The following is a 25,700-nucleotide window of genomic DNA, read 5'->3' on the forward strand; positions in this document are numbered from 1 at the left end:
AAAACAAAGGAAAACACGAGATTCCCTTTGGATCATTTTATGCTAGCTTTAATAAAAAAAAGTGTATTATTGTTAGTAATTATAGTTTTATCTTGAGGTTAATGTTTTTAATACTGTAAACATTTTAAACGGCACACAATTATGCTGAGGTGGGAAGTAAATAGTAACGTGATAAACATTTACAGTGCAGACTAATTTGTATTATTTATAATGACTTTTCCCAATAGAAAGCGAATACGTGTGTTTCCAAAGATTCCTAAATACTGCCTTTTAATTATTTGCATCCAAAACAATTAAGTTTTATTAATGAAGCCTACTGTTTGGTTTTCTGTCTCAGCAATTTGTCAGTCCCAGACTGTTGTGAAAAATTATATATTAAATAAACGAGTAAATAAAATGTGTTAACCTGATTATACAAATAAACTTAATGTATTAAGAGACATAAAGGTTTGTATTTATTTTTCTGGTCGTAATGGGCAAATCATGTTTGAGTACAGCTGCAGCTCGTTTTTTTTTTTTTTTTTTTTTTTTTTTAATTAAAATGATTTAATCAACATGTTGGCTTCAAAGCAACTGAGATGTTTGGTGACATTTTAAAATAGTTTCTGATGAGAAAACAAATCTAATTTAAAATGTCACCTAGACTTATGCCAGCAAAAACCTAGAACTAAAGCCAGCCAGCCCCCCCCCCCCCAAAATCATATGCCAATTTCTTCAGTATGCTGGTTTATTACGTCCTGTTACTATAATGCATGTGACTCCAAGTCTCTTGCACTTTAAATTCATCAGTATGTGATAGAATGCAGCAACAAAGTAATCAGACCCATATGAATCCAGGTGCTTATTTTTCTAATTATGGAACCAGGTAGTCTCAAGTCGGTCCATAGCTGCAGCATCCCTTTCGCTTGTTTTGCAGCTTCGCCTACTTTACTACTTGTTCCATTTTCACAATAGTTCAGGACTTCAACTAACATTTTCTTTTCTTTTCAATACTTTTTCATTTGGTTGTATTAGTCAGTTTAGCAAAATGATATAATTTTTTATTTGGTTTAAGTTCTGGACTAATTGGTCTACACGGTAATTTAACAGACGCCACGGACTCAACAACTTTGGTTTGGAATTTTATGAAAATGCCGCTTCCGCTGCTGTTGCGGTTGGAGTATCATAACCGTTACATCCCTAATCATGTGTGTCCCTAATATTTGCTTCCCATTGCCCTCTCATAAATGCAACTTGTTGAAATGCCCTTACATTTTAAATCAACCAAGGACATGTGAAGCTACCTATTAGATTATATAAAATGTGACATAAAATGACTGGTACGAGTGCTTTATGTGAACTTCACCCTCATACTCAGGTTCCCGTGCTGTACAACGAGGAGCAGATTTGTATTAGTATAGAGAAGATCCTTAAAATAGAAACTCAAAATACAATATGCTGTCCAGAAGGTACATTGCAAGGGAGTTAACGATAAACATTGCAAAATGCAAATGTATTCCAATAAATGCAACTTTGAATGAGGTGAATGTTTATCAGATAATGCCAATGCCTGCCCGTTCTTCCACATTTCTAAGTAAGCATATTAAGTAGAAACTGTCCGTAGTTTTAAAGTCTGCATTGAAGTTTACACAGCAACCTGGAGAGAAGTCCATCCTTGAAATTCCATAGTCTGGAACACTCATTTGCTGATCAAACCTATACAAGATAAAGTCATCACCAATTTAATGCTCAGTCACAATCAATTAGCAAGAACGGGATTATTAGAATAAAATGGCACTTTGTAGAACAGTGACTACATTATTTTCCTTTTTGTTTTTTTTTTAAAATGGGCCACGTTATGTGCCAGTACAGTTTCTTACAATTGTTTGACAAGAGCTTTGGTTAGGAATCTTTGTCACTGTCTTCTCCCCCATACATATCTGCCAGTTTCTTAAAGCGAGGTCCCCATTCACTAAGGTAATTATAGTCCTGGTCCCCTTCTGTGGTGGCAGATTCCAGAGAGCTGAGGGACTCTGCTATGGACCCATTGCCTTCATAAGCATATGTTGCTAGAGAGTCATAAGGGGGGGCGGTTGGATCTGTGTCATTTTCTTGTAGCCTTTGGTTAATGAAGTCTCTGACATCTGCGTTATCCCTGGTGGGTGCTGTCCGTCGTGATGGAAACAACGTTTCTGGTATAATATCCCTGCGTAGCTTGTTATCGTCTATTGCTTCTGGATTCCTTAGTGTTCCAATATCAAAGGCCTGCGTGTCCTCTTCTCCACCTCCTTCATCGTTGTAGCTGACAATGTTGTCTCTGACGTCCTCTTTGGAAATGATCAGAGGCTCCTTCTTCTTCTGCCTCCTTAGGGCTGCAAACAGCATCACTATAACTGGTGAAAGAAACAGATATATTTGGTTAGAGTGGATACTTTAGTGTAGTTTGTATATATATATATATATATATATATATATATATATATACATATACATATACATATACATATATACACACATACATACAGTGCCTTGCAAAAGTATTGAGACCCCTGACCAATTCTCTCATATTACTGAATTACAAATGGTACATTGAAATTTCGTTCTGTTTGATATTTTATTTTAAAACACTGAAACTTAAAATCAATTACCTTTCGCTGCAATAACAGCTTTAAGTCTTTTGGGGTAAGTATGTACCAGCTTTGCACACAGTGTCGGAGTGATTTTGGCCCATTCTTCTTGGCAGATTTGCTCCAGGTTGTTCAGGTTGGTTGGACGACACTTGTGGACGGCAATTTTCAAATAGTGCCACAGATTCTCAATGGGATTGAGATCAGGACTTTGACTGGGCCACTGTAGGACATTCACCTTTTTGTTCTTGAGCCACTCCAATGTTGCTTTGGCCTTGTGCTTGGGATCATTGTCCTGCTGAAAGGACTGAAGCAGGTTCTCTTGCAGTATTTCCCTGTATTTTGCTCCATCCATTCTTCCTTCAATTTTAACAAGATGCCCTGTCCCTGCTGATGAGAAGCATCCCCACAGCATGATGCTGCCACCACCATACTTCACTGTAGGGATGGTGTGTCTTGAGGTATGGGCAGTGTTAGGTTTGCGCCACACATAGCGCTTTGAGTTTTGGCCAGAAAGCTCCATCTTGGTCTCATCTGGCCACAAAACCTTTTCCCCACATCGCAGCTGGGTACTCGCATGCTTTCTGGCAAACTCCAGACGTGCTTTCAGATGGTACTTTTTGAGTAACGGCTTCTTTCTTGCCACCCTCCCATACAGGCCAGTGTTATGCAGAGCTCTTGATATGGTTGACTGGTGCAGCATTACTCCACTCCCAGCCACTGAACTCTGTAGCGCCTTCAAAGTGATTGTTGGCCTCTCTGTGGCTTCTCTCACAAGTCTCCTTCTTGTTTGAGCACTGAGTTTTGAGGGACGGCCTTTTCTTGGCAGTGCCTGGGTGGTGTGACGCAGCTTCCACTTCCTGATTATTGATCCAACTGTGCTCACTGGGATATTCAAACACTTGGATATTATTTTGTACCCTTTCCCTAATCTATGCATTTGTATTACTTTATCTCTAACTTCTGTAGAATGCTCTTTGGTCTTCATTTCCCTTCAGATTCACAGCCTGACCAATGATCCTTCAACAGTGGGGTTTTTATCCAGAAAATGTGACAGCGACTTTAATGGTTCACAGGTGGAGGCCAATGGTAAGGTAATTGTGTCCTCGTTAGGGCAATTTCTTTCATCGGTGTAAACTGGGAGCTTCCACAGCACAGGGGTTGAATACTTATGCAAGCAAGATATTTCAGTTTTTTATTTTTCTTAAAAATATTTCCCAACATAAAACCAATGTCACCTTACAATAATTGATTGTGAGTTTAAGTGTTTTAAAATAAAATATCAAACAGAACGAAATTTCAATGTACCATTTGTAATTCAGTAATATGAGAGAATTGGTCAGGGGTCTGAATACTTTTGCAAGGCACTGTATATATATATATACACACACACACACACAATTAGATTTGTGTGTGACTGTAGATCAAACCAGATATATAAACTGATCTGCAAATTAACACATTTATGGTTGTTCCAGAGAAAATTCAGAACTTAACAAAAAAGACAGTACTCACTGAGAAGAATAGTTATACAGAGGAGAATGGCAATAAGGGCTCCAGTGCTGAGACCAGCAGGAAGGATGAGAGGTTCTGCATTACAAGACTGCATATTCCTCTCCCTGTCGCAGGTGCACACACGGATAGTTAGTGTGCTGGTACTGCTTTGCATGGGATAGCCCCCGTCTGATATTACCACAGGCACAAGGTAGGTGCTCCTTTCCAGTCGGCTAAAACCACTTCGTCTAGTTAGGATTCCAGCTGTGTTGTCTGAATGAAAAAAAAAAAAAAAAAACATTTGCATTTTCTTTAAAAAAACAGATTTGTATATTTAACCTTTTTATTTTTTTAAATATATGACTGAATATGACGGACATTTTACTTGATATTTGCTTCATAATTGTACAAATATATAAAGATATGTCTGTTCCCCATGGCTTGGATGTTAAGATATTAGGATAGTTTACTTACAGTTGGATCAGTTCAATTGTATCACTGAGTGAAGATATAAAGCTCACACTTTTTTTAACAAATGGACAGTAGCCTCCTTCAAATTAGCCTTTAAATGTATTTAACCCATTTTGTTGTAGTCTTTGTTGTAGCGTATTCCACATCTAGTTCATTCTGTTTAATGCAATGACCTCTTTAGCATTGAGTGTATATTTCTTAAAAAGCTTACTAAGAGAGAATATTAATTTCCAAGAAAACAAAGAGTTTCAGAGCACAGTTGAAGCCTAGGTTATGTGGGTTGTGTTTACCTTTGTTATCTTGGACTGTAAAGTTTGCATTGACAGATGCTTCAGCTGGCAAACTGAAGAAAAACTTGTGTCCACCAATGGGATCGTCATTATCCACTGCGCTTACTGTCTGTATCCGCTAAAGGGGATAAAATTACAAGGGATATTACATAGTCTAGTAGCTTTACAAAGAACAGCATTTTAACTATGGGGTGAATTATACCGAGTTTAAAGAGTAAGTGGCGGGGTTTCGAAAAGTCTAGCATTACACATCCCCCACGTGTTGCTACACCTGTTTAAATGACATACCTGTACATTCTTTACATTGTTAATATCCTGACAACTTAGACACTTATAGCTTTAAAATACGTTTTCAAAGCTCTTTTCAAAATGGCCGCTCTAGTGCACTAGGGTTTGAGATCTGTCCTCAAAATCACTTCATGTAGAGATTAAAAAAAAAAAAAAAAAAACACAACCACAGATGCAGTCATTATAATTTCCCCCGACAGCACGATTCTACGCTGGGGCTTGTTAAGCGTTTTTCTGACCGCTAGAGGGCAATACCTAGTTAGAAACTGCTTTGACTATAGATTAATAGCAGGGTTGAGATAAAACTAACGAATAACAAATAAAGGGCAAAGCTAACTTGTAGTAAACTCTTTTGTGTAAGGCAATAGCCCAAAATAAATAAACTGTACAGTAGCATATACCAATAAGTTAAAGCATGCTTTTTCTTAAGAAATGGATACATGAATTATATGCACGTGAAGGAGGTTTTATGTTTTCCTAATTATAAAAAATAAGTTGTCTTTTTTATTTTTTAAGAAAACAAAAATATACGGTAGGCTACTAAAACCATTCCACAAATATTTGCTTCTATCAGTAATAGCTATTAAAACAAAACCTCGGGGTAGCCTACAGTTTGACACTTAAAAACAGAATTTGATTTATATTTTCCCAGAACATTTGGCAACTTTAACTTAAATAAAACATGAAAAGAAAGGTTTGTATTTACTATTTATAAGCCACTTCTCTCACGCGATCTTTTACAAACATATTCTGTGGTAGAAAGGTATTCCTTATTCAGCAGTATTTTCTTTATGATGCAGTAGCAATATTACGACCTTGGCCAAACCAAACATGCAAGGCAAGTGACAGTTGAGCTTTTATTTGAAATACAAACCAGCGCTTGGCGATTGCGTCATTCAGTACGTTAAATACCGTAGTGTTGATGTTTTTGTTTTTAAACACATTATCTTTAAGTTGACTCTTAGTTGGCTAATCTTCTATCTAAAACCGTCATTGAGACTGTAAAGAGATATTCAGGGTAAAAAACAAGAACACGATTAAATATCAAAAGAAAATAAAACATTGATTATTGTTATTTATTTCTTAGCAGACGCCCTTATCCAGGGAGACTTACAATTGTTACAAGATATCACGTTATTTTTACATACATTGATGAATTAATCCCTTAGTCTTTCTTCTCACACGGTAGTGATACGTTTGCCCTTGTGTCAATATTGGATATGAACTGAACAAGACTGACATTGACTAAAGATATTGTTGGAACATTGAAGGAGGGCAGCAACGTGGTTCTCCGAAAGAGAAAAGAGAAGGAAACTTTTCCAGTGAAAATTATGAAGCTTTTTTTTGCTCGCAAATTATATTTTATTGTTGAATACTGGGAAGCTCTCGTTTTTTGTTATGTACTGATGCAATTCATTAATCTATCTTGTACTTTTTATTTTACCAGACGCTGATAAACTTGCTAAATCAAAAGCGGAGTTGGAGAGACAGTAGATCAAAAATGACGGTCAGAAGAAAAGAAAAATGAAGCTTTGTAACAATAAAAGCTGACATCCAGATAAAAAGAGGAAACTTGTCAATAAGCCAAAGGTATGATGTTATAGGCTACACATTTTGTATTTATTTATTTTACCAGGAAATTTACCCGTTGAGACCGAGGCCTCGTTTACAAGGGGGTCCTGGAACACAGACAAACAAACAACACATTAATACTTGTGTGGCACAACATTTTTAAAAGATACTAAAAACAATAAAATATGTAGGCTAAATGTAGTGCTCAGGTTGTATTGGGCTACTTCAACTCCAAAATAATAACTCTATTTTAAACATGAAATTCCCTTTCAAGCTTGTGCTATTTGGAAAGTGTGTGCTACTGCTTATACGAAAATACATTTTATTTTCGTACACAGAAAGAATGGAACCACAGCAAAACAAACTCGTAAGGGATCGAATAAACGAACAGCTCGGAATGCCTAGATCAGACATCATGAGGTGATGTTGTTAAACACTGTGGTGTTTATTGTGTAAAAACTCAAAGCATTCGTTTTTGTATGCAATTTGTTTAAATAAACATTGTATTCACATTATATTATGTGTATTTATTTGGTTTACAAAATAATCCTTACATACCCCAACATAATTTAGAACACATTTCTTAGGGCAGCAGTGTGGAATAATGGTTAGGACTCTGGACTCTGGACCGGAGGGTCGTGGGTTCAATCCCAGGTGGAGGACACTGCTGCTGTACCCTTGAGCAAGGTACTTTACCCAGATTGCTCTAGTAAAAACCCAACTGTATAAATGGGTAATTGTTTGTAAAAAATAATGTAATTGTATGTAAAAATAATGTGATATCTTGTAACAATTGTAAGTCGACCTGGATACCCCCTCCCCTACAACACACTGAATAAGCGTTGATCCGCCTCCAACCATTCGACAGCATGTTAATCATTTAAAATGATCTTCCCCCAGGTGAAGATTTATTTTTGGTAATTACTGGCGCACATCCACAACAGCGAATTTTTTTTTTTTTTTAACTAAAAAAAAACACGTTGATGAACGAATCCCTTAGTCTAAAAAAATCTAAAAACAAGAATCTTTTAAATAAACAAAAAACTTTTTTTTTTTTTTTAAGAACATTTTCTTTTACACAAAATAGTACAAACTGTAAACATATAGAAACAAACTGTAAACACGTAGAACACAAACTACACCGCAAATGAATAGGAATCACAGAGCTGATTTCAGGAATGTGCCAATTTAAAGCAGACGGGCAATATAGCCTATAACCTATCAGAAGATTAAAAAAGAAATCTTGCGGTGTCACAGGAATTCAATGATAGTTTCTGAAGAAAACGGCAGGCATTTTTATTAAAGTGCATGTGTTTATTCCATTTTTCAAATCCTTGTTCTTAAAAAGTTCCACATGGGGTTTGTGTTTGTCTGTGCAGGAGTGGGAACGCAGCGTTTGGAGCTTGGAACGACGAGTAAGAGAGAGTGAAACGGACCAGTAAATGGAGCATCCAGACTAAGCATTGGGCTGATAGTGTTTTTAGCCTGGCGGTAGCCGACAGAAATTTAGGAAGTGAAACAGAATAGGCTATACTGTGATGCTGGTTTCTCTCTCTGTCTCAATCACTGCACTCAGTGTGTGTGTGTGTGTGTGTGGATTTTTTTATAGTACGCGATATTTTGTTTTTTTGACAGTTTTACTGTGTCCTTAAAAATGCATTCCCTCTATTCGCTGGGTAGCAGCGTTGTTGCACTTTAATACATGACCTCATTAATATGAACCTTATTTAACCATTCAAAATCTCATTACCTAAATGTGGATAGAATGATTGCGTTCACGGAGATCATTCTGCCCAGATTCTGTGCAGAATCTGCGGAGAATGATCTCTGTAAACGCACCCATTGGCTCTTAAACAAGTACCTTGTAAACAATGTGTGGCTACTTTAGGATTTTACAATAAACAAATGTCTTAAAATGTATTTGGGTGATTTTCTTGGCAACCTTGTTCCTGCTGTTTTCTGAATAAAAGAATCTAAAGGTATCCTATAATTTGTTCTGTGCCTCATCGCACTGAACTGCTGTAGTCTACATTCTGTGACATTTTGGAATTAACGGCAGGTTTGCTGTTTCTGTACGCTCCCGTTACCAGTTTTAATTATAAGAATGGAAATAAATACATTTTATAAATTGCGTTGTTTATTTTGTCGGGATCTGCAACACAGGAAATCGACCGAAACTGCAGCTTTCTCTTTCTTAGAAAGTTTCTGAATTGTGTTTGCAGCAAAACACTAGACCATGCTGTTTACTCTTTAAAAAAAAAAAAAACTTACGATTTAATTTACAGAGGTTTTAAAACGCATCGATTTCTTTGGCCATACAGATTAGCCTGCTAGTTGATGTCACACTAAAGAGGCACATTTTATATTTATTTTGCACCCTTGCGCCATCTGGTGGTTGACTAGCGTAGTGATCTTTTTTTATATTCTTGTCAGAAAAAAGGTGGCTTTAAGCCGTGGTATGTTTGCGAAATCGTATCGTATCTGTATCGTGATATCGGGCGACCACAGTCTGCCTCCCACTGTAACAGGTGGATCATCATTGCTGTGTTACCTGTTTTAAAACATTACTACTGATAGCACTCCTTCAAGCTTGGACAAATCTACTTTTGGCTTCATAATTTACAATTTACCAATTTGGAATGATCATTTATTGTCTGACCCCCTGTACTAATTAAAGAGTTGTAAAAACCCACAACCTTCCAAAAGTTCAGGAGCTGTAGATGTGGGGTTTATGGCTCTTTGCTGACAGTTCCCATTCACTGTATTTCTGACATTTAAAACAAATCTAATCCCTTTGTCAGGTGCAATTCTAACCATTTAAAATACTGTCTTGTCCATCAAGAAGGTTGTATTGTTGTACTTTTTGTTGTACAGTATTTTCCAAAAGCTGCACATACCATGTTTTAGAATATAGAGAGTTGTCACTGTGTTGTGTTCATAGTCCAAAATACACAATTCTGTCGAATCAGGGTGTAGCGAGGAGGGTTTTATGTGTGTTTCCCTTGTGACTGTTTTTATTCTTATTCTGGTCATTTTATGTTTCTTTTCAATGTTTAGCAATGTATTTAATTGGGCAAGGAGAAACGTTAGACATGTTATCCACAGAAACTGACAGGGAGAGTGCATATTGATAAGTGTTGAAGTTATTTAGATCAATACATTTTACCACGTGCTGACATTTAGAGTAGCAAAGCCCTACCTATATATTTCACAAGATGTTTTCAGATGTGTGTGGATTCAGAATGTGTGATAGTAAAGGTTGGCTGTGCTTCTAACACTTCCAACACCAAATAACTAATTCTAAGAAAGGCGTAATTTATTTTAAATGAAATCTGCAATACTTTTTTTTTACTTTGATCAATTCTTAAACTTCACAAGATTGATGAAACGAGTGCAGATTACTGCACTGGCATATTTTTTTTCATCCCTGCCTCTTTGAACCCTCTTCTCTTAGGATGATTTACATTCATCAAAACATTTGACTTTGATCAAAATCAATCAAAAGCTTCAAAGACTGTAAAACATTGATACAAATCTGTAAATACTTAGATTTTTTTTTTAATAGAGTGCCATAGGAATTTACAAAAATTGTATTAGCATGGACAATCATTTTTTTTGCCACTGGTGAGTTTAATGTTCAATCACATTGTTATTAATAAAGATTAGTGTTTTTCTAATAATTAACACAATGTTGTAAAGTTATTGTGTAATGAATTCTCAAGTTGTGGCTTGTATCTTTAATATAGTAAGAATGGTTGTGGCCCTGTGAATATATAGTATTCAGGGTGAAACCACTGTAGGGGTAGCTTCTCAGTCGTGTAGCTCAAACAAGCTGTGTCACCTTGAGAATACAAGTTTACAGTATAGTGCAAAGAAGGGACTAGTCTAAATCTGCTTTACTGCTATAAGAACTATGTACATTGTGTTTGTTTTCTTTGTTTCATTTTTCCAACAATAAAAGTGTGCACAAGTGTTAACCGTTGCATTCACATTAGTATCAACAGGGTCAGTATTTTTGCAAGGTTTGCAGTTATGTAACCTTACCTGTCCAGCTTTTGCATTTTCACAGACAAATGTCTCATAGAAAGTGGCAAACTCTGGGGCGTTGTCATTAATGTCCAAAATTCTGATGTACACTGGAACACGACCCACTTGTTTAGGGTTGTCTGTTTAAAAAAATTAATGAAAATAATTCCAGGTTAATTAAATGACAATTACTGGAAGAAGCTTCACACCTATAGCTGTCCTCAACATCTGCAACAAGCATAAATCAAGATTCATAGAAATCATACTTAATGAAAATAATTCCTGTGTGTCTTCAACTTTCAAGATTAACAGACCTTGTACAACTTTATTTCCCTTTCTCCTCTGCAAATTATGTTGTTCATAACCCCCACCCTCACTCAGTAAGCCAATACACTAATAAAATAATTTCCTTTAATACTAAATGTATGTGTAATCTTACTTACTGATCTCCATTGCAGTGACTGTGATGTTATGCCACGGAAATGATTCCCTGTCGAGGTGTTTAAAAGTGACGATTGAGCCATTTCCAGAGTGGATGTTAAACATTCTGTCCAGGTCCGTAAGTCGATCAATGGAATATCTAAGACAAAACCACATAATAATGCTTTTTATGGTGTATAAAGCACTGGTTCATGTTTTATTTTTCTTACACTGAAATATTTTGTTGCTTAATCCCTAATCCAAAATGAAAATGCTTGAACTTACTACTTAGAATGTATCCACAAGCTAAACAAACAAGGCTATCATCTACTGTATTAGATATTGGTGGATAAGATCCATTCCTTGGATAATGGGCAAGAATACTATAACTAAACATGCAGGGCCCTATTTTGAGACAAGACAGAAGCAAATGTTCTGAGTGAAATAAAATGAATTGCAAAAATTTTAAACTAGAATTTACACAATAATTTAGCAGCTCCTTTCTATGACTAGGGTATTTAGTTTCATACTGTTGCAATTCTTCCATCAGAATAGGGTCAATTGTGACAATTCTATAGACCATTTATTTAACCTTAATGATATGCTTAGGGTGATGATATTCAGACACACAGAAATCAAAGGGAAACTGGTGGTTAGGACTGAACACCAAACCTGCATGGCACTTAGGAGGTGTATTATATTCTAGGATTTCTTAAATATCCATTAAGCAACATTTCAAACTTGGCTGAAAAACATAAAAGAGCCTCAAAGCATTTCAAAACTAAGATCTTAACTGGCAAAAAAAAAAAAACCCTGAACCCCTAATGTTATTTATATATTTATATATATATATATATATATATATATATATATATATATATATATATATATATATATATAGATATATATATATATATATATATATACACACACACACACAGTGCCTTGCATACGTATTCACCCCCCTTGGACTTTTCTGCATTTTGTAGTGTTACAACCTGGAATTAAAATGGATTTAATTGGGATTTTTACCATTTGATTTACACAACATACTTAACACTTTGAAGGTGCAAATATTTTTTATTGTGACACAAAAGTTAATTAAACAAAAAAAAAAGACATTTGTTGCTTGCATAAGTATTCACCCCCCTGAGTCAAGACTTGGTAGAAGCACCTTTGGCAGCAATTACAGCTGTGAGTCTTTTTGGCTAAGTCTCTACCAACTTTGCACATCTGGATCCTGCAATTTTTGCCCATTCTTGGCAAAATTGCTCAAGCTCTGTCAAGTTGGATGGGGACCGTTGGTGAACAGCAATTTTCAAGTCTTGCCAGATTCTCAATCGGATTGAGTTCTGGGCTTTGACTGGGCCATTCTAAGACAGATATTCAGGTTATTGTTTTTAAACCACTCCAGTGTAGCTTTGGCTGTGTGTTTAGGGTCATTGTCCTGCTGGAAGGTGAACCTCCGCCCCAGTCCCAGATCTCTTGCAGACTGAAACAGGTTTTCCTCTAGAATTTCCCTGTATTTGGCTCCATCCATCTTGCCCTCAATCCTGACCAGTTTCCCAGTCCCTGCCGATGAAAAGCATCCCCATAACATGATGCTGCCACCACCATACCTCACCGTGTGGATGGTGTTCTCAGGGTGATGAGCAGTGTTGACTTTGCGCCACTGTCACAAAGACGGCCAGAGTGGGTGGCGTCAGACCGGAAGCAGGAAGGAATTCAAACACAGACAGACGGTGATGGTGATGAGCTGAGTGCAATGGCTGCACTCAGCGTTTATTAACAAATAAAAGGTTTCAAACAGCACAAAAACACTGGACACGGCACTTGCGCCAAAATAAACAGACATACAAAACGGACTAACACTAAACAAACGGTGCACGGACAGACAAACAGACACGGTGAGAACAAACACTTTACGTTTACAATCTTTCACTATTTAGTTTCTCCTCTCTCTCTCACCCGTTCTCCTCTTCCGAACACCCAACCCTGAGTGCAAGAAATGTGTGTCTATATATACTATTGTGCTGGGATTCAATTACTAATTAATTATTCACTTGAATCCCAGCACGTGAATTAATTCTGTGCAACCCCGTGCTCACATATTACATTTAACCAGCACGTGAAGTGATTTGTGCTCTCCTCGTGCCTAAATACAAATCTACACTTTTTAAATACACGTGAAACACAGACCCGTTTATATCCTGTGTACCAATGACTATACACCAACATTAACACACGCAACAGACAACATACAACACAGAACACACAAATGCACACAAGGGCGGGGCGCATTGCCACAGCCACACATAGCATTTTGCGCTAAGGCCAAAAAGTTCAATTTTGGTCTCATCAGACCAGAGAACCTTTTTCCACATGTTTGCTGTGTCTCCCACATGCCTTTTGGCAAAATCCAAACGGGATTTGATATGGGTTTTTTTCAGCAATGGCTTTCTTCTCGCCACTCTTCCATAAAGCCCAGCTTTGTGGAGCGTCCGGGTTATAGTTGTCCCATGGACGGTTTCTCTCATCTCTCCAGCTCCTTCAGAGTTACCATTGGCCTCTTGGTTGCTTCTCTGACTAATGCCCTCCTTACCTGGTCACTGAGTTTTGGTGGACGGCCTTCTCTAGGCAGAGTCGCGGTTGTGCCATATTCTTTCCATTTTTTAATAATTGATTTAACGGTGTTCCGGGGGATGTTCAAAGTTTGGGATATTTTTTTATAACCCAACCCTGATTGGTGCTTCTCCAGAACTTTATCCCAGACTTGTTTTGATAGCTCCTTGGTCTTCATGATGCTGTTTGTTTAGATATGCTCTCTAACAAACTCTGGGGCCTTCCAGAAACAGGTGTATTTAATCTGAGATCATGTGACACTTTAATTGCACACAGGTGGACTCCATTCAACTAATTATGTGACTTCTGAAGGCAATTGGTTGCACCAGAGCTTATTTAGTGGTGCCACAGCAAAGGGGGCAAATACTTATGTAATCAAGACTTTTCAGTTTTTTATTTGTAAATAATTTTGAAAAATATATAGATTTTTTTCCCCACTTCGACACTATGGACTATTTTGTGTAGATCAGTGACAAAAAATCCTAATTAAATCAATTTTAATTCCAAGTTGTAACACTACAAAATGTGGAAAAGTCCAAGGGGGGGGGTGAATACTTATGCAAGGCACTGTATATATATATATCAGGAGGAGAATGCGGTTTGGTTGTTGTCAACCGCCTCCAGTTTGTGACAATGCAGTTGTGCGGCAATTCATTAATTTTCAATTACTAGCGATCTAACCATCTGTGCCTACTGCATCAGTTTTAGTTTTCAGAAAATGTTTTCACTAAATTGCCGCATGAGCACCATAAGTATTAACTTCGTCATTGACTAAAAAGACCCAGTTTTCTGACTAGAAATGTTGTGTAGTAATTGCACATGCCTCATTGTTTCAAAGCACGCAAACACAAGTTTACACCGTTTTTAGTGGCGAGTGTAATATTTCAGGCTGATTAATGAATGCAGGGGTTTGTGGAAACTCTGCAGGGACTGCTGTAGATTTCTCAACCTCAAGAAAGCAGTGGCTCAGATAAACTGAATCTCAAGAGTGCATCAGCAGGATATCTTCCTGCACAAAGATTTTAAAACTAGATTGTTCTTCGTGTACAACTTTGAATCTTTTTTTCTGCTTGTCAAGTATACAGTGCTTCTGTAAAACACATTCATTGCTACAAACATGGTTAACCCTGATGTAATTGCATTGCCTATTATGTTCTTTCTCCAAATGTCTAACACACCATTTCGGTATACACATAAATCAGCGATGTAGCATTCCCCTGAGCTGTTTGTTAGTGCCGAACAGCATTACTTCTAACTGTTTACAAGCTGGTTGGTTTTAAAAGAGGTCCCTGGCCCCATAGCGAATGAAGTATCTTTCTTTTGCAGAAAATGTCTTAAGTGCCCCAGCACATTTATGCATCTACTAAACAGCAGCATTACTGCCCAAAGCTAAGTTAGAATAAAGAAACCCCAAGAGTCACGTACTGCATCAGAGTTTTGGAAAGGCACTCATAACCCTAAAACATTAAGTTGGAAATATTTTAAGCGCAAGTAAATTAAGCCATCAGGAGATACACAGATTTATAATTTAATAAGCAACAATATACATATAAAAAACCCTTTCGCAAAAGTAAACGCAGTCATTAACCATAGGATGAAATGATTGTGTAATCTTGGGAATTACATAGGGTTAATTAAATGTTAGGAAAAATACTAGCAGTAGATTCTTTCTCTGAGTAATGATCTTTGGGTTTTCCACAAAAAAAATGGAACGCTTGTCACACAGCAGGGGATGTCAGAGGTCAGTCTGAAAATGAACTAACACAAATCTGTGAAGTGTTCATATTATATATTCATATATTCTTAATTTGGCAATTACTAATTAAAGGCTGATCTTATTTCAAAACTGTAATGATGTTGACACATCTGTGTCCGTCTTACCTGACAAGGCTTTTGGTGGCATCGGGGTCTGCTGCAATAACAGAACCTATCAAAGTGCCAATACTGGCGTCCTCCTTCACCTCCATGACGTAACTCGCCCTTTCAAAAACTGGGGGCTCATCAACATCTTCCACAGTGATTTTCACAGTAGCTGTATCTTTAAAGGGGCCATGTAAAAGAAATCGAGGGTCCAGATGTGTGTTCTCTGCCTGCACTTTAATGGTATATATTTTCTTTCTCTCATAGTCCAAAGGCTAAATAAAATAGCAATATACAAAACACAATTAGCATTGCCATCAAGTAGTATTAGCCTTCAAGATCATATTATCAGTCATACGTATAAGATATGTATGTGGTTTACTGTTCTGGAAGTGTCTTCGTGTTGAAGGGTTACTTTTCTGGAAAGTAACACAGTGTGTAAATACAGTAGTTAAATCTTTTTTTTTTCTGTCCATGTTGTTCATATTGCACATTTTTACATAATTACTGTCCACAGTTTTAAAAAGAACAGCTTTACTAACCAACCTAAATACGAAGTATAAAAAAGCAACATTTTCTTAAAGTAATTCAAAATGGCATGCTCTTTTAAATGGAGTATATTTAATTAGAGGATTCAGTGAGAAGCAGAACATATAACCAGAGTGTCACATGGGCCTTAATCAAGAAGAGAGTTGAATAATGGAGTCCAAAATATGCTGTAAATGTCAAGATTTTTTAAAAACAATTTACAAAATGTCCACTATGTGGTTGATCCATTCACCATAGCAAGGTGTGTTAAATCATCCCTCTGTATTCAAACACCTATCTTTTAAAAATAATTGGACTGTGCTTTGAAATACCCTGCCCACAGTGCTGGCACAACGGTCTTGATAATTAATGTATACAGTCAGTATGCAGTCATTTTCTTTGATGTTATTAATTACCAAGAATGTGAGTTAATTATCAAGCCATAGAGTCTTACATCAAAACACAACAAATATACTACATACCAATATAGGCTTTTTAAAGTATTTTTGAAAGGCTATATTGTAAATATCAATTCTAATCAATTATTTTAGTATCTTGAAAAAATTATACAAGTATAGAAAATGTAACAGCAAACATTTGTGGTCATTATATGGGCTTACCCTTTTCACAGTAATGACCCCTTCTTGTGTGTCCTTGTCTGTCATGATATCGAACATGTCCACTCCATCCCCACCAATGATATTGTATTTAACTTCTGCATTTTCATCAACATCAGCATCATTAGCTTTGATCCTGCCAACTGGTGATCCAACCTCTGTTGACTCGGGGGTACTGAACTGATATGTACCTAACACAAGAGAGTATACATGTTAGTCATCCCTGATGTTGAAATCACACCCGTAATAAATTATTCATGAATCTTTATTTTGATGGACGCAGGAACATTACAAATTGAAGTACAAATGACACAACTATTATTTTCTGTGAAAAAATTTGATTCAGGACTGATTTCAATCCAAGCACCATAAAAAGCAAATATGCTTGCCTATTTTCTATGAATTAGCCCATTTTCACTGAGGTGATAAGAGCTGAGATTCATTCGTTGTTTGTGGAGAGGGTTACGCAGAGAACCATTGAAAAAAAATGACAGAAGATATGAAGAAAGAAAAAAAAGGTATTAGGATTGAGCAATAAAACCAAGGTGCTTATTAACATGCTAGGATTGAAATTGTGTTTGATTCAGACTGTTGCTTAAATATTTGATGGTGCACTGAGACACTAGGTAAAAAAATGAGAATAAAAAATACTGTGTTTTGTTTTCTCCTGACTTGCACATCAAAAAAATAATTCAAATACTGAATGTAACGTAGGCCCTTATACATTAAAGTATATTGCATGTACAACATGGCTTAATTGTGAATTAATCAAATTTGTAAACTATAGAATTAAGAAATAAAGACAAAGCTCTGTATTTTTTCAACAGCATATCTCCATATTTAATGCACTATATAGGCAAGTATAGTTTTCCTGGCTTCAAGGCAACAGTCATTTATGTATAGTAATCCCAGTTTTTTGTTTGTACTAGATCAGTTATACAGGGTATGCAATAAGCCTTCATCCAGATGCATGCCAGCATTTTGAATCCTGGAACAGATAAAAATAAAAAAAGGAAAGGGCCGTGATAAATTTGGTTTGTTATGCCTTATAACGATATTCTCAAATTCAGATTTGCTTTTCCTTTTTCATTATATATTGGTTACTGCACCAGGCATTGCTTAAAGAAGAAAAAAAACAACACAACAACCTTGCTATTTGTCAATCTGAATCAGCAGCCTTGCTATTTGCTTGTAGAGAGAGGAAATGCTAGATGTACCGAGAGAGAGAGAGAAAGAGAGAGAAGTAAAACCCAAAGTCTCCTCTTTTCATTTAATAGGGATTACTATACTGATCTGATGCACTTTACGCGACCTGCGACCACATCATATGGTTCTGCATTTAATTATTCCCAACTAAGCACAAATAAAAGAGGTACCATGCACTGATAACCCTGCACTATAATCCATATTCTTTTTTTTTCTGCAGGGACCAGATGGTGATTGCCAAGTTCCTGCTTTTATTTGATTGTCAAAGGCATACATAAAATGCAGCTTACCCTGAGGAAATCTGGGAGGATTGTCGTTCACATCAGAGAGGGAAATGTTCACTGTCGCAGTCCCTGATAATCCACCTATCTGCCCTGCCATGTCCTTGGCCTGGATGACCACTTGATATTTTTCTTTGTTTTCTCTGTTCATGTTTGCCAGGGCTGTCCTAATGATCCCTGCAAACGAGAAGAAGAAAAGCACTGTATTAACATTAACGTTTTTGGCTTGATTTATTTTGTATTGTTTTTGTTGTGTGTGGATTGGCAACAGGAGTGACTAGAGTCCTCTGTATATTATTGTATCAAATACAGTAAAGCAGTGGGTAGCCATAGTGCAAGCTTTCCCACAGCACCCTCCCATTGAAACTCACTCACGTGGAGGGACCACCCTTCCTTTGGAGTGAGAACCTAATTCTGTTTCCGTGTTTTTTTTATTTTTTATTCTGAAGCCTCTTTTCAGAAGAGTTTAAACGGTGCCAAATTGTCCCAAACTGTGTAGCGGTTTTGTTAAGAAATCACTCCAGTGGCATTGTCGCATAATGGATTAAATTGAAGGTTAAGACTGAGAAATAAAATCACTGTTACCAATCCCTTCCTTTTCAAGCCCTAATGTTATTATATATATATATATATATATATATATATATATATATATATATATATATATATATATATATATATATATATATACATACACACACAGTGCCTTGCATAAGTATTCACCCCCCTTGGACTTTTCCACATTTTGTAGTGTTACAACCTGGAATTAAAATGGATTTCATTGGGATTTTTACCATTTGATTTACACAACATACTTAACACTTTGAAGGTGCAAAATATGTTTTATTGTGACACAAAAGTTAATTAACCAAAAAAACCAAACACATTTGTTGGTTGCATAAGTATTCACCCCCCTGAGTCAATACTTGCTAGAAGCAACTTTGGCAGCAATTACAGCTGTGAGTCTCTACCAGCTTTGCACATCTGGATCCTGCAATTTTTGCCCATTCTTCTTGGCAAAATTGCTCAAGCTCTGTCAAGTTGGATGGGGACCGTTGGTAAACAGCAATTTTCAAGTGTTGCCACAGATTCTTAAACGGATTGAGGTCTGGGCCATTCTAAGACAGACATTCAGGTTCTTGTTTTTAAACCACTCCAGTGTAGCTTTGGCTGTGTGTTTAGGGTCATTGTCCTGCTGGAAGGTGAACCTCCGCCCCAGTCCCAGGTCTCTTGCAGACTGAAACAGGTTTTCCTCTAGAATTCCCCTGTATTTGGCTCCATCCATCTTGCCCTCAATCCTGACTAGTTTCCCAGTCCCTGCCGATGAAAAGCATCCCCATAACATGATGCTGCCACCACCATGCTTCACCGTGGGGATGGTGTTCTTAGGGTGATGAGCAGTGTTGGCTTTGCGCCACACATAGCATTTTGCGCTAAGGCCAAAAAGTTCAATTTTGGTCTCATCAGACCAGAGAACCTTTTTCCACATGTTTGCTGTGTCTCCCACATGCCTTTTGGCAAAATCCAAACAGGATTTGATATGGGGTTTTTTCAGCAATGGCTTTCTTCTCGCCACTCTTCCATAAAGCCCAAATTTGTGGAGCGTCCGGGTTATAGTTGTCCCATGGACGGTTTCTCTCATCTCAACTGTGGATCTCTCCAGCTCCTTCAGAGTTACCATTGGCCTCTTGGTTGCTTCTCTGACTAATGCCCTCCTTACCTGGTCACTGAGTTTTGGTGGACGGCCTTCTCTAGGCAGAGTCGCGGTTGTGCCATATTCTTTCCATTTTTTAATAATGGATTTAACGGTGCTCCGGGGTATGTTCAAAGTTTGGGGTATTTTTTTATAACCCAACTCTGATTGGTGCTTCTCCAGAACTTTACACCGGACTTGTTTTGATAGCTCCTTGGCCTTCATGATGCTGTTTGTTTAGATATGCTCTCTAACAAACTCTGGGGCCTTCCAGAAACAGGTGTATTTAATCTGAGATCATGTGACACTAATTGCACACAGGTGGACTCCATTCAACTAATTATGTGACTTCTGAAGGCAATTGGTTGCACCAGAGCTTATTTAGGGGTGTCACAGCAAAGGGGGTGAATACTTATGCAATCAAGACTTTTAAGTTTTTTATTTGTAAATAATTTTGAAAAATATGTAGATTTTTTTTCCCCACTTCGACATTATGGACTATTTTGTGTAGATCAGTGACAAAAAATCCTAATTAAATCCATTTTAATTTCAAGTTGTAACACTACAAAATGTGGAAAAGTCCAAGGGGGGTGAATACTTATGCAAGGCACTGTGTGTGTGTGTGTATATATATATATGGGCAAGCTTCCAAAATATGCATTAAAATGCTTAGATTTTGCTGTAAATACAGACTGCAGATACTGTATATAATTCCCTTTAGAAGAGGGTGCTTGTGTTTAATCTGTTCATTGAAATAAGTGAAAAGCAAAAGGAGAAATTGTGATTAAAAATAGATTCTGACCTGTGTCAGGCTCAACAGAGAAGTATGGCTGTCCTTGGAGAATGCTGTAGACCACTCTAGCACTGTTCCCATAGGTAGCGTCATCATCATCAGTCGCAGTGACTTGAACAACCGGGGTACCTGAAGGCACAGTGGAATCGTTAGGTTAAAAAAAATAAAAAGATAAGGCACATTCTCCAACTAAAATTTGATGTAAGAAAAGTATTATGCAGCCAAGGGTGTCTTGCTATATCGAAGGCCATGAAACTAAAACAACAGAAACAATTTACAAACATCTTATTTGAAGCCTGTGTCAGGCAAAAATTGATAATTAAGTCAAAGTCCTATACCGTACCATACATTTTAAGTTTCAAGTTACCATTTACACTTGCCCAGTTGGTCTGCTGTTCACTGAATTATCCCTTATATGACGCATCTCCAAATTGTATTATGGTGCCTGTTGGGATCAGAAGCAGCAACTAATGATCTTAATGTAGTGCTTTAATAATTGACTAGCTTTTATGTTAACAGTAAAAGCTTTTTTTTTTTTTTACTTTCTTTCCATTTTTGTAATAAGCAGAGAACACTAAAATCTGTAAGTCTGAAGCATTAACATTAGTATATTACTTAACCTTGCCTAGAGATGACCTGGACCTACTTCATCAACCAACACTGCATGTTTGGTGTCATAAAAACAGTAATAACAATTTAGGAAATACTGTACATAGGGAGTAATTTCAGTTAGGGTTTTAGTGACATGATCAACTGCAATGTAAAATGTACAGGGTTACAGGTAAACAGAAAATACAAGTAGGTAATACGAACAATTTATATCAGGAAAATAGTATGTTTTTTTAATGTTAAAGTCTGAATGCCTTTAATCAAGCCTTTTCCTAATTTAAAGAAGCTATTAGGAAATAAAGTAGACACATAAAGACTATATCAGGCTTGAAGCAGCTTGCTGTTACAAAACAACCTGCAGTATAAGAAACACATTACTTTAACTGTTTCTGTAACCAGGGATGTCCTTAATGCAGCAAACACACTGCAGAGTGTTCTGCAACCCTTTCAATAAACAGAGTTTGAATGAAGTATGATAGTGCGAGCCTGACCAGTCAGAGACAGCCACATGGAAGGAACTATTCAGTGATAAGGGCATAGAACGGCAATGTACTGTGAAATAATATTAATCACACGCAGCAAGTTGTAGAAACCAGCACAGTGCACATGGATGGTGTCGCACAGCATTCATTTTCATCAATTACTGAGGGTATGGCCACCTTCCTAACAAGTATGTGAGTAGCATACAGGCCTCCCACGTTATACAGTTGCCTTTTATACTGCAGAACAAATTTGCCCTGTAATGCCATTCCACTGGCACTTTCATTCTCATTATATGGCGAACACAAATAGTAGAGTCTCGACTATAGCGTTATAAAGGGTGACCTCTGTAGAGCTATCAGTATGATGAAAAAGTTGATGACCTCTACATAGAACAGTATAGAATAAGAATTACCAATGCAATTTGATAAGCGAATATATGCAAAAATGTGTGACAAAGATGTACAGACAACCCCATTGCTACTGATATTAGGAAAGTATATGAGAAATGATTGAAATAGAATGTTTAAAACCGAGTGTTCATACGCATGATACTATACTATAGACTATGTGCATGTGTGTATATATTATATATATATATACACACATGCACATATTAGGTATCAATGAGGCTGTATAATTTCAGGATGTTGCTAATTCTTATGTTGTTAATGTCTAAAGGGAAGTGTTAATACAGTGATATGATTTAAATATAATAAGTACAGTAAAAAAGAAAAGGTTATTATTGAAAATGTATGCAAGTGTGATTTAGCATGAATAATTTATAATGGAATCAATAGGGATATTAATTTATATTTGTTGAGATTATTGAAAAGTATGAATAGGATTATTATTTTTAGAAATGTTATGAGAGCATTTATTATTTTTTATTATAATAATACTGTCTAGTCATTACTAATGAAACACCGGGGTGACTGCATTGTTATAGAAAAGTGTGCTGCTGTGAAGTTCTTAAAAACTTTTCCATTATTGTTTTTCAGAATAAACATTGCAACTGGACTTCTGCATTTTATATCTTTTATGTTACAGCAATTGTATTTTACACTTTTCCATTATGTTGTGTTAAAAGAAATCCCATTATTTATTTAAATATCCCAGATTCATAGTTTCAAAAAGAGAAAAATAAAACTAAGCATTTTGTTGAACTTATTTAATTAAATATGTCACCATTCCTTTGTGGAAAATAAAGCCCAATAGAGTAGCATTGCAAGCAACTTACCAACATCAGACATTTCTGGGACGCTGGCAATATACGTGTCTTTTGTAAACTTTGGTTCATTGTCATTAATGTCATGGATTTTAATGACAAACTGTGATTCTGGCTCCACAGGTCTGCCTGTCCTCTTGTTTACTGCTTGAGCACGGAGAGTGTAGTAAGCCTTTTCTTCTCTATCAAGACGCTTTGTAGCATGAATATCACCTGAATTCTCATCAATCAGAAACAAAGAACCGGCCCCGTCTCCAGAAAGGACATACTTCAGGGTTCCATCTCCTTTGTCTTGGTCAGAGTGCAGCTAGAAAAAAAGAGGAAGCTTCAGTATGTAAACAAACAAACAAACAAAAACGTATGGGTCTCCATCTCCATTTTACAATGCTGATAGCTAAATAACAGGAATTTATCGACTTACTGAGGCGCAAGGACTGAACAGGCATCCTCAATACATTCAATTTGGGTATCAAATCATGTATCAACTCTGTCAGACCAACCTGCTCTTCATTTTATAGACACGCTGAGGAGGTGGGACTGGCAGAGTTTAACGAAACAGTGTCACACCATTTTAACAGAAGTTGTGATTCTCCAGACAAGCTCAGAGCAAGCTCAAAGCCATGTGGAGGCAGGTAGAGAACTCAATATTGGAGCAGCAGGACCACAGAACCATTCAAAATGATTGCAAACATTCTTAAAATTAAATTCATTAATTAAAATGACATCTGAAGCTACTTAATATAAGCATCTTTTAGATAAAGAAAAAGCTTCTGCATAAGATAAATAGTAAGAACTGAAATGATCTATGTTAATAATTCCAGTGTAGTCTTTCTGTTAAAAACAAGTAAATCACCCTGACCTATATCCACAAATACACAGGTAAATATGTTAGTGTCAATGGAAGGATGAAGAGACAGAGAGGTTCCTGCATATACAGTATACACTTATTCAGATTAATTCCTAGGAATAATGTCAAAACTAAATTACTATCACAATAAAGTAAGCAGTTTTTTAGATATGGTAAAAACAATTATGTGTGTGTAAAATGTATGACACAGATATATGCAAAAAGTATGCATGTCCATATACCATTTATCAGACGAGCATTGAAGGGCTGAATGACCTCTCGTTTGTACATTTTCTTATGTTCTTACATGAATTATAATGCTACAGCTTGACAGATGGGGATGATATTTTTTGAAGTTATTATTCTTCAAATTCCAGGAAGGAGCTACAAGCATATTGCTTTTGTTCTTATGTCCAGAAAAGCATATTAACATATTGCTTAGTGTCGTGTACAATACATCTTTTAAAACCAGTGATCAAGTAAACAGATTTGTCCCATGTGCAGACATTAGTTATTTTATTTGTAATTTTTCAACAAGCAAAAACTCATCCATATTGTCTTGGGAAATATGGTAGTTTATAGAATGCATGGCAGAACAAGCAAAAGCTTATTTCTAAACAAATTTCACAAATTATTATGGCAGCTCTGAACTGAAGGTACTTTATCTGGACTAGTACTTTGAAATCTATAAAGATGATCACTTAATCTTGGTTATTACACAGCTTCATATTATAGGTTGCAATATTTATATTTAAAAATTATAATTATAATAAAGAAATTTAAATGACATTTGAAGCTATTTAATATAAGCTCCTTTTGTAAAGACCAGCTTCTTTCTCATATATATATATTATTTCAAATCATGTATTCCAAATATTAATAAATGAGTATGATAATTCCGGTGTAAACTTCTTGTTAAAAACAAGTAAATCAGCATGATCTACAGCCTCAAATACACATGTAAAAATATTAGTGTGCCAATGGAAGGATGGCGAGACAGTAAGGTTCCTCCATTCTGTGTTGTGACAGACAGCAAATGAATCTGAATCAACAATCTCCCTTCCGACCTGTGAGGGCACTGTACAACAAGAACTGTGTGCCTTGTACTGAATGGTTGGGAAGTTAATTCCAGGGTCAAGGGTCCAGGGTACAAGTTTTAAATGATGCAAACCCAATGTACCCCAGTCCAAAAATCAGCATACAAATGAAGGCACTAACTGTGAAGGTTTGTCGACTTGGCGTGTATTTGTCACTTGAAGATTGTTGTGATCCAGCTTTTTTTGGTACAGCCAGATGGATGTTTCTAACAAAGAAGTTAGCTAAGCTTCACTGAAATCACAGACATCACCTAATTATTAACTATGAAGAATCATCTCTTGAGGGGTTCCCGAGTGGCTTATCCAGTAAAGGCGCTCCACGTGGAGTGCAAGGTGCGCTCTATAGTCTGGACGTCGCGAGTTCGAGTCCAGGCTATTCCACAGCCGACCGTGGACGGGAGCCTCCAGGGGGCTGCGCACAATTGGCCGAGCGTCGCCCGGAGGGAGTGAGGGTTAGGTCGGCCAGGGTGTCCTTGGCTCACTGCTCACCCCTGTAGTCTGGCCGGGCGCCTGCGGGCTTGCCTGTAAGCTGCCCTAGAGCTGCGTTGTCCTCCGACGCTGTAGCTCTTGGGTGGCTGCATGGTGAGTCTGCAGTGTGAAAAAAAAGCGGTCGGCTGACGGCACACGCTTCGGAGGACAGTGTGTGTTCGTCTTCGCCCTCTCGAGTCAGCG

General features: G+C 36.9%; 1 protein-coding gene across 1 annotated transcript in view; it reads right to left on the reverse strand.

Moving 5' to 3' along the window:
• Positions 1 to 507: 507 nt before the first annotated feature.
• LOC117399786 (cadherin-10-like) overlaps positions 508 to 25,700 on the reverse strand; it is a 39,977-nt gene continuing 14,784 nt past the window's right edge. Inside the window, exons 3-12 of the mRNA XM_033999158.3 lie at positions 23,097 to 23,391; positions 20,777 to 20,896; positions 18,291 to 18,458; positions 16,798 to 16,985; positions 15,671 to 15,924; positions 11,191 to 11,327; positions 10,766 to 10,887; positions 4,862 to 4,979; positions 4,122 to 4,373; positions 508 to 2,372 (exon numbers count right to left, since the gene is read on the reverse strand). Of these exons, the coding sequence (XP_033855049.1) occupies positions 1,882 to 2,372; positions 4,122 to 4,373; positions 4,862 to 4,979; positions 10,766 to 10,887; positions 11,191 to 11,327; positions 15,671 to 15,924; positions 16,798 to 16,985; positions 18,291 to 18,458; positions 20,777 to 20,896; positions 23,097 to 23,391 (2,145 nt within the window). The 3' untranslated portion in view covers positions 508 to 1,881. The remainder of the gene's footprint in view (positions 2,373 to 4,121; positions 4,374 to 4,861; positions 4,980 to 10,765; positions 10,888 to 11,190; positions 11,328 to 15,670; positions 15,925 to 16,797; positions 16,986 to 18,290; positions 18,459 to 20,776; positions 20,897 to 23,096; positions 23,392 to 25,700) is intronic.

This window comes from Acipenser ruthenus, chromosome 4, assembly GCF_902713425.1.
Source record: "Acipenser ruthenus chromosome 4, fAciRut3.2 maternal haplotype, whole genome shotgun sequence".
Classification (NCBI taxonomy): domain Eukaryota; kingdom Metazoa; phylum Chordata; class Actinopteri; order Acipenseriformes; family Acipenseridae; genus Acipenser; species Acipenser ruthenus.